General features: G+C 30.4%; 1 protein-coding gene across 1 annotated transcript; it reads left to right on the forward strand.

Moving 5' to 3' along the window:
• Window positions 7,124-7,923, forward strand: LOC108663286. The gene is made up of 2 exons (XM_018126886.1): window positions 7,124-7,667; window positions 7,775-7,923. Exons 1-2 carry the CDS (start codon window positions 7,124-7,126, stop codon window positions 7,921-7,923), a joined length of 693 nt encoding a protein of 230 aa, XP_017982375.1.

Genomic DNA, 10,863 nt, shown 5'->3' on the forward strand with positions numbered 1-10,863 from the left:
TTTGCGCTATATTTAACAAGGAACCTCGTTGCTTAGCCCGTTTATTACTGCAATAGGCCAATCCCAATGGCCACAATTTTCTTCAAGGCCTTTTTTTTTTTTTGTTTCTTTATTTAAGAGCTTCAAACAATTAAATATGAAAAATTTATCTTATATACGTTAAGCATTGAGTTTTTAAACTCCATCACATGCCTATTAGTATATAATATAATAATTTATATTAAATATTAAGTAAAACGTATTATGATATTCAAATTATATATTTTTTCTATAGATATGCATATATAAAAGAAATCTCAATATCATAGAACAGTTTTTTAGCTAATAATTATTTTATTGAACGAAATTGACAAATTCTAGAAAACACAATAAGCAAAATTATACAAAAAATAAATGAAAGGAAGAGAAAGGCTTCTATTAAGTGATCTTATATGATCGAAAATTTAACACCATACTTAATTTTACAGATTATGTCATTTTGAAACAATAACATATTTTTTTTAATAAAATAAATTCGTAAATACCCAAAACAGCATGTACGGACCAAATGAAGAAGGAAATGTTGCCAATGTTAATATTGAGTTCCATTTTCACCAAAAAATAGAAAAGAAAATGTAAGAATATAGTTACTAAAATCGGACTGGGCCGATGATCAAACTTATTATACTAAACTATCATGGTCTGTCCAGTTTTTATATTGGACCGAATAAGCAAACGATCGGATCAAATTTGGTCAAACTCATGGTTTTTGTTTTGGATTAAATCGGTACTTTTCATATGTTTAAACCGGTTTTGAGACGATTTCATTCATATTAAAAAAAACTTATATTTAATTAAAGTTATTGAAATTTCATTAATAGGATTTAAATTTTGATAACAAGGAAGACATCGGCCTTTATAACCATCAAGCCATCTTTAAAATATTTTAATTTAAATATATAATTACATATTATATAAACATATTTCAATAAAAATTAAACATATGATTCAACTATTAAACAATTGGTCGATAACACAATACCTTCTCTAAATTGCTTTTTGATTTGATTTTGATATCTATATATAATATTTTTACGGGTAAACTTCGTTTACACACATTGTAATTTTAACTTTTCTCACATGATACATTATGATTTTTGTTTTCTCAATTAGTAATATGTGAATAATTTCCATTCTTATAAAGAGTTAAATTGTAAATTTTATCTTGTAAAAAAACTAAAATACCTTCAATTGATAGTTAAAAATACTGAAATCTTACGGATAGAAGCGTTATGTCCTATATGTATTCATAGCCTTATTCTAAAGTCTTATTCCCTTTCCTTTGATTGGCATCTATAAAGATAAGAAAGAAAAAAAACATTGGCATTAGCTAAGTTTGAGTGAAATTACCCTTGTTCCTTGAAAAATACCTTCTGTCCCTCCTAAAAATGTAAAACAATTCTTTCCAAGGCCTATAAGACTAATTATTATACTTTGATTTGTGGGAAAACTACCTCCCCAAGATGGAACTACAATATGCCATATGGAGCATTGTTATGAATGCAAGAAAACAAAAACTATAATTTGCCATATGGAGATTGCGTGATTCACCTCATTGTTATGAATAATTAATTTGGTACTTAACAAAAGAAAGTTGTGCCACCAATAGCTATGTATGAAAATTTTGATGAGATTTGTTGAGTTGAGGGGTAATTATTAGGCAGGTGAAGCATAGGATTAAGTCTTCACCACCTCAAAAGAGACAAAAGGTAAAGGTAAGTAGGTCTGGCCATTAGGCTAAAGTAATCAGAAAAGTGATTACCATCAAATGTTAATTATATTTCTTTAGACACAATCATCACAAATATGTTGATTAATTAGTGGTTGACTATGGGTGGGCATATTTTGATAATTACTTTTGATTTGGTACATGATCAATTATTAGTGAACTTAACAGTAACTTAAAATTGTCACAACCAACTTTTATTGTTATTAATACCAAAAATTGACTTTAATGGTGGGTATAAATTACGCAACACCACTCCATTTAGCTATAAGTTTAAATGGAACATCTCAACATTTGATATTGACAACAAAATTGTGTTTAATTTCAAAATTAAAACATCTCAATACTTGATTCAATGGTGAGTATATGTTTTTCCTTATTCAAAGAGTTAAATGCAAATCTTCCGTTTTTCAATATATAAAAATGATCAGAATTAAAGTCAACATAAAGTGTTGTGTGCAAGTGTTGCAAATTCGTTTGGCCAGAAGCGACTTAGGCTACTTGACCTAATTGTTATTATCCTTCCTTGAGAGCATTAATTAAGATTTAATGTTCAATTCTCTTCTGCCCTTTTCAAATACACCAAAAACCAAACCGTTCAGATATATAAAAATTAAATAAGCCCTACTTTGAAAAAATCACCAATATTTAAGCTGCTTCCTCATTATTAGTTTTGAATTTTATTTAACTGAATCTAATTTTACACATATAATGATTGAGTCAAAAAATACGTAAAAAGTTTTAAATAATTAATAACACTAAGAGTGTGTTTGATTCGCAAGAAGGAATAAAGTGAGAATGGAATAGTCATTCCGTAAGAATAAAATAAAATGTGAATAACTATTATATAATTTCATTCATTAGAATAGAATAGAACAAAAATTACTATTATGAATTATTCTAATATTTGGTTGGCAGGAATAGTTTTAGGAATAATTAAAAAATAAGTTATAAATGACAAAAATATTATTTATTGTAATATTTAATTTTTAAATTAAAATATTTATAATTAAAACATTAATTTTATTATTTTATTCTGTATTTTTAAAATATTAAAATATAAAAAAAATTATAATTAAAATTTTAAATTAATTTTAAAGTTTAAAATATCAACTTTAATAATGTATAATTAAAACTTAAACCTTTTTACTTTAAATTTATTTTAATTTAGTGAGAGAAGGAGAGAGGTAGTTGGATAAAGAGAGAAAGAAATTGTAAAAAATAAATAAAATATAGTTTATATAGTATGATAATTCTTCAAATTAGTGAAAGACTTTTTTGTCCATTAATATTTTTACTCTGTTCCTTGCCTCTTGGAATAGCCAATATCAGAGACCTTGGCATTAGCTATTCCCTCAGACCTTGACATTAGCTATTTCCTCATCTCTTTGGCCAATGGTCATTCCTTCCAACCAAATAAAGTGTTAAAAAGAATGATTAAAAATAAGGAAGAATGGCTATTTCATCCTCCCAACCAACCATGCTAACCATCCCCCAACCAAACATGTTATATTTAAGTCAAAATTAACTAAACATGAGAATTACAACAAAAAGTTGGTTGCAAATATTATATCATTTGGCATTACATTTGTAATAAAAAAATTGATAATAGTTGGAATTAAAACATAGTTCTAAGCATAAAGCTAGTTTTCAAACAAGAAGTAGCTCCAATCCTAATTCCAAACGAGATCTAAGAAAGCGATAATAGACTTCATTTATTCGTTTCAAAAGGAAAAACAAAAAAAAAGATGCATTTCACATTGTGAATCAACCCACATGTAAATGTCATAGAAATACTCATCGTTTTCATTGACCAGGCAGATGACCACACATCCACATACATTGCGGCACTTTTAATTTAGGCATGTGTTTATAAGGGCTCATGGGATGCCCACTTTATTCCTCTTCGTTTTAAGGGGATAGTGAAAAGCAGTACCGTCACACGTGTCATTTTCGGTAATCACACCCTGCTAAATGTTAAACATTGTGGATCAGCCTGCACCGACATTTTGCTTTTTGTGGTCAATAGTTTTTATTTCATTTTAGTTGTTAAAGTATACAATAAACGATGAATGCTACCGTTGGATCATAAAGGTTTCCAATGTTTGATTAAGAGACAACTTGATATGCTTTCATCGGCTGCTTATATCATTCATGTGTATTCAACACTCTTTAAAAAAAATCATCGATCAATTAGCAGAAATATCAGTAGGAATAAGCTCAATCCCAAGCCTTCTTCACAGAATGGCAAAATAAGAATACTTAATATTTTATTATATTGAGTTATTTTGATATATTTTGAGAGCTTAAGTAGCTAGATTTTTGAGATTTTAGGTTTAGATTTAGCATTTTAGATGTTTTTTTAATTTAAGTTTGATTACATGTTGAATAGTTAATTTAAGTTATTTTAGTTAAGTTTTATGTTATTTTCTTTTAAATCACTTTAAGAGTAGTTATTGCTGGTTTCTTTTATTGCTTTTATAAGAAATTTGATGAAAAAAAGCTCATTTGATGAAAATCCGTGCAAGTATGGTGATGATTTCATTTATATATGTTGTGGTGTTTTGACCATATCTCTCTCTACAGAACTCCAAATGAAGTGTTTCTTAGACCAATAGAACACTAAGAAGAAGGGCTACAACTTTTATGTTTACAACTTTTCCCAGTTCTAATTGGATTTTGGTCAAAATATTTGTCTAAGTCGAAGCACTGCAGTAGTATGCATAGACTAAATATGATGTCGTATTTGGAGCATATCTTTCAATTCAAAAGTCCAATTGATATGATTTTTTATCCATTGGAAAGTTAAGAGATAGGGCTAAAACTTTCATGTTTTTCACTTTACCCAGTTCAGAGCAGATTAGGGTGAAAATCATGTTTGAATTTGATAAAGAGCTGCAGCACTGGGAGAACAAGGCTGCAGCGCTAGTGAAAGGAAGTTCACCATGCATTTTCCTAAGAGATTAGCGCTGCAGCACTGAACAATTTTTCAAAAATAAAAAATTGATGAAATTTTGAAAATTAGGTTATTTGGAGCTTATTTAAGGGACCTGTTTAAGAGATTTTAAAGAAGAGGCAGCAAGTAACTATTCTGGAGATTTGGAGCCAAGAACAAAGCAAGAAAACAAGAGAATTGGAGGGAGACTCAAGATCACAAAGCTCTAGCTATTAGTTTTCTCTCTTTACTTTTGTGTTTTTCATATTTTCTTTAACTTGGATTAATGGCTAATTTTCTTTGGATGAAGTTTTTATTAGATATTATGAGCTAAATTTATTTTTCTAGGATTGCAATCGAATTCACATGTAATCTAAATTTTTAATCTATTTCTTACTTATCTTTAATGGGATTTGAATTGTTTATTCTAATTTGTTCTTAATGCTTTTAATTGCTCGATCACCAATTAAATTGATTTAAGAGCCTAAACAAACTTGGGAAAGGGAATTTAGTGTAGACTAAAATTAGGATAGCATATGATCATATTAATTGATTTGCATATAAGATAAGGATATACCTATAGGCCATATGTAGCCAGATTATAGCCTAAACTTAATTAGTCTGTTTTAATTTCAATTCACATAGAGATATAGCATTATGGTTAAAATAGATATTTTTATAAGATGAGTTGAGAGACCTTTATAAATAATTGAGGACTTTAGGTTAGCAATTCAACTCATTAAAATAAGTTAAGGTAGAGAGTTAAGTTTTAAATTGAGTGTGAAGGATACTGTAATCCTAAGTGTGTTTGATTTGATTTTTACTCAAGTTATTATCACTTTTATTTTTCTTTTTAGTTTAAATTTTGGTTAATTTTAGTTAATTAATTAATTTTGATTGTTTGGATAAGATTAAATTGTTCTAATTTTAGTACTTAGTAAAATTTTAGATCAATTATTTGTGGGATCGATACTTTGCTTGCTTATATACTATCTATTCGATACGTATACTTGTGTAGTAAAATTTTAACTTACAAGTTTTTAACACCATTGTCGGGAAATTGTTTCTAGAATTTTTACTAATATTAATACCAAGCACTTTAGTCTTACTTCAAATTCTATTTTTCTTGTTTTAATATTAGTTTTTGTTTGTTCGCAGATATCTTTGGTCACTATATGCAAAAAAGAAACAACTTGAATCTTATTCCTTTTGATCTTGAGATAGAAAGAACTTTCAGAAGACGTCGAAGGGAGAATTTGCAAGTTGCAACTTTAAATCAAACAATGGTTGAGGATAACAACAACAATGGCAATAATGCCATTAATTTGGTTCTTGAAAAAAATAGAGCACTGTGAGATTATGCTTTTCCTTTTTTGCAAAGTTTACACCAAAGCATTAGAAAACCTTCCATCCATGCAAATAATTATGAAATTAAACTAGCTTACATTCAGATGATTCAATCTTCAGTCCAATTTGGTGGGTTACCTAATGATGATCTTAATTCTCATTTGGTGAATTTTCTAGAAATTTGTGAAACCTTTAAATACAATGGAGTAACTGAAGATGTTATTAGATTGAGACTGTTTCTGTTATCTTTGAGGGATAAAGCAAAAAGCTGGCTCAATTCACTACCCATGGGCCTATTACTGCATGGGATGATTTGGCTCAAAAGTTTCTAGCAAAATTCTTTTCGCCAGTTAAGACTGCAAAGATGAGGAATGCTATCACCTCATTCACACAATTTGATGGTGAATCCTTGTATGAAGCTTAAGAGAGATTCAAAGAACTATTGAGAAGATGTCCAAATTGGTTGCAAGTTTAGACATTCTATAATGGGTTGGTTGGGTTAATAAAAACCACAATTGATGCTGCTGTTGGTGGGAATTAATGAGTAAGAATATTGCATATGCTTTTAATATGTTGGAAGAAATGGCCTAAATTAATTAACAATGGCATTCAGAAAGGTCAGGTCTAAGAAAAGCTATTGGAGCCTATGAAATTGATGCACTTAGCACCTTAACTGCTCAAGTGGCTACACTGTCCAAGAAGTTTGACACACTGAGAGTTCACGTAGTTCAAAATTCTTTGTAGTCTGTGAGATTTGTGGAGATGGCCATTCGAATGATCAATGTCCATACAATTCTGAATCAGTCCAATTTGTAGGGAACTTTAATAGACAACAAAATACTCCACACTCCAATACTTATAATCTTGGTTGGAGAAACCACCCTAACTTTGCATGGAGCAACAATGTAAGGCCTTCAAATTCAAAACCTATCATGCCTCCTGGTTTTCAACAACAAGTTAAACCACCAATTCCTGAACAAAAGTCCCAAGTAGAAGAACTTCTCTTGCAATATATATCAAAGACTGATGCTATAATTCAAAGCTAAGGAGTTTCCTTGAGAAATCTTGAGACCCAAATGCAACAGCCTGCAAATTCCATCAACAGTAGACCCCAAGGTACCTTATCAAGTGACACACAAGTCTATCCCAAAAGTAAGGAACATTGTAATGCAATTACCCTTAGGAGTGGAAAACAAGTTACAAGGGTGAGTGAAAAATCAATTGAATCTTCAAAGGAGCATGTAAATGATAACAAGGTAATTGTTGAGAAAGAAGTTGAAGTGGAAAAGACAGATAATGGGCAAGTTAAAAATCAAGTGAAGTCTCAAGCTAATTATCCTCCACCACCATTCCCACAAAGGTTGCAAAAGCAAAAACTTGATAAACAGTTTGAGAAATTTCTCAATGTCTTCAAGAAGCTCCACATCAATATTCCTTTTGCTGAAGCTTTGGAAAACATGCCAAACTATGTTAAATTCTTGAAAGACATCTTAACCAAGAAGAGAAAACTGGAAGATTTTGAAACAGTGGCACTTACTGAGGAGTGTAGCACAATAATTCAAAACAAGCTTCCACTAAAACTTAAGGATCCATGGAGTTTTTCTATCCTTTGTACTATTGGTAGATTTAAATTTACTAAAGCTTTGTGTGATTTGGGTGCAGGTGTTTCAATCATGCCTTTGTCAATTGTTGAGAAACTTGACTTAAAAAAATACAACCTACTACAGTTTCTTTGCAATTAGCAGATAGAACAATTACGTACCTTGTTGGGATTATTGAGGATGTATTGGTTAAAGTTGGGTCTCTCTACATTTCGATTGATTTCATTGTGCTTGAGATGGAAGAGGATGTGGAAATTCCTTTAATCTTGGGATGACCATTCTTGGCTACCGCAAGTGCAATCATTGATATGAAGGAAGGCAAGATAACTTTTAAAGTTGGAGAGAAAGTGGTTGAGTTTAATATTTTCAATGCAAATAAATGTCTTAGCTCTACAAATTGCTGCTATAGCATGGAGTTAAGTGATGAACGCAAAGATGAACTTATTTCTCCACCTACAAGTGAGCAAGCACCAATCTTTGAGTTTAAGCCACCACCTCCGCCCGTTAGACTCACGTAGTCACCAAAAGAGCATCCTCCACCACCATTTAATTGTCTTTTCAAGATTGGACATCAAGTAATGATTCTTTCTCAATCATACTTTAAGCTTTTTTCATGGAAATGCAAAAAAAGATGGTGGGGTTCTTTCAAAGTAGTAAAGACTTATCCTTGTGGCATAATTGAGATTGATAGTGAGGATACGAGCACATTTATGGTTAATGGGCTAAGCCTTAGGGCATATTTCGAGGATGAAGAACTGTAAAATAGGGTGCTATAGTCAAGCTAGTGACTATAAAGAAGCGCTTCTTGGGAGGCAACCCAAGTTATATCCTTTTTCAGTTTAGTAGTTATTTTTGTTAGTTTTGCTTTTCTATTTAAATAGGTAGTTCTAACCTTTTCCTAGCTTATTTGTTGAGTCTGCAGGTTTGGAAAGCATGAAGATAAGGAGGACGAAAATTAAACCTTTCAATGCAATGTCACCATTGATATGGGAGTTTCTATCCCTTATTCTTTTTATCTTTTCACATTGTGGACAATGAGTAATTTAAGTTTAGGACCGGGTTTTATTGTTATTAGCTTTCATTTTATTTTACGTTAATTATTATCGTTAAATTTTTTATTTTTATGCATGTGCATTTGCATTTGAAGTAGAGTTAATTGTGCCCATTTTGTTTAATTTACCTATTCAATGATGAGAACTTAGTTAATTCTTATTTTGATTCTTTGAAACAAGAGAATATTGTTTGAGTGATATGTAAATTCTTATGCTAAGCTTCATTGTTAGGATGCAATTTATATATTTGAGCACTATATCTTTTACTTAGATTCATTGTACGAATTTAGAGAAGGTTTATGTGCTTGTGAATTTTTGAATTATGTATTAAGTTCTAAAATTTGTTTGATTCTCTCTCAAGGTGAAATTTTAGTCTACACTTACTTAAGTAGATGATTTAGACAATTTTTGGACCGATTAAGCCTTAAGTAGCCTTCCTTTACATAATTTATCCATAGTTTTCCCCTTTAAGCCTAATGACAGCTTTTCATTATTTGAACACTTAATTTTTTACCTAGACCCTTATCTTAATATTTCCAACAATTCTTGCATCCTTTATTCCTAAGTGTATTGGTCAATTTAAGAAGTGTTATGAGCTAAATAGTGAAAAAGGTAAAAAAAAAATGAAAAATGACGAAAAGTTTAAAAATATGATTGTATTCATCTCACTGCCCAATAAAAGAAATAAGTTTTGAGGTGTCCAATTGAGAAAAAAGAAAAAGGGAAAGAGCGAATAAAGTTTTGAACAAAAGAAAAAGGTCGATGAAAAAAAGGGTATATTGGGTGAAGGAAAATAAAGCTCTTAATAGGTCCTAGATTGATTATGTGCTTAGGGTGCTTTAAGCTATACATTATCCCATATCTCACCTTGACCCTAGCCATACATTACAAGCTAATTAAGTCCTATTGATCCTTAATTTAGTGTTAGTTTACATTAGTGCAGAAAGAGATGAAAAGTAATCTTATGGAATTTAATTACTAATTTGAATTTTACATGAATATAAACTTATCCAGATTGTACAGTATTCTAGGTGAAAAGATTGCACACACACATACGAAAATTCACTTAACGATAAGCTTGCATTTGAATTGAAACATGAACTTGAATAATATCTGTGTGTTCCCTAGAGTTATGAATATAGAGTAACTTTTGAGGATATTAAAGGTGATTAATGAAATGGTGCAATTGAATTCTAGTTAAATGCTTTCATGTTTAAGTTATTGCATGTTGTTCTATGTTTCGCTCGAGGACTAGCAAAATCTTAAGTTCGGGGGTGTGATAACTTTATTATATAAAGTTATTTTAACACATTTTGGGGGCTTAAGTAGCTAGATCTTTGAGATTTTGGTTCGGATTATATCATTTTAGGTGTTTTTCTAATTTAAGTTTGATTACATGTTAAGTAGTTAATTTAAGTTATTTTATTTAATTTTTATGTTAATTTGTTTTAAATTACTTTAAGAGCAGTTATTGCTGGTTTCTTTTATTGCTTTTCAAGGAAATTTGATGAAAAAGCTCATTTGATGAAAATCCATGCAAGTATGGTGATGATTTCATTCATATATGTTGCAGTATTTTGACCATATCTCTCTCTACAGAACTCCAAATGAAGTGTTTCTTAGACCACTAGAACTCTAAGAAGAAGGACTACAAATTTTATGTTTATAGCTTTTATCAATTCTAATTGGATAGTGGTTAAAATATTTGTCTATGTCAAAACATAGCAGCAGTATGCATGGGCTGAACATGATGTGGTATTTGAAGCATATCTTTCAATCCAAAAGTCTGATTGAAGTGATTCTTGATCTATTGGAAATAAGAGACAGGGATAAAACTTTCATGTTTATCACTTTGACCAGTTCAGAGTAGATCAGGGTGAAAATCATGTTCGAATTTGATAGAGCATTGCAATGCTAAGAGAACAAGGCTGCAGCGCTGGTGAAAGGAAGCTCACCATGCATTTTTTAGAGAGCTTAGCGTCGCAGAACTGGGTGATTTTTCAAAAATAAAAAATTGATGAGATTTTGTAAATTAGGTTATTTGAAGCCTATTTAAGGGACATTTTTAAGAGATTTTAAAGAGGAGGCAGTAAGCAACTATCTTGGAGATTTTGAGCCAAGAACAAAGCAAGAAACAAGAAAATTGAAGGGAGACTCAAGCTC

This window comes from Theobroma cacao, chromosome 9, assembly GCF_000208745.1.
Source record: "Theobroma cacao cultivar B97-61/B2 chromosome 9, Criollo_cocoa_genome_V2, whole genome shotgun sequence".
Classification (NCBI taxonomy): Eukaryota; Viridiplantae; Streptophyta; class Magnoliopsida; order Malvales; family Malvaceae; genus Theobroma; species Theobroma cacao.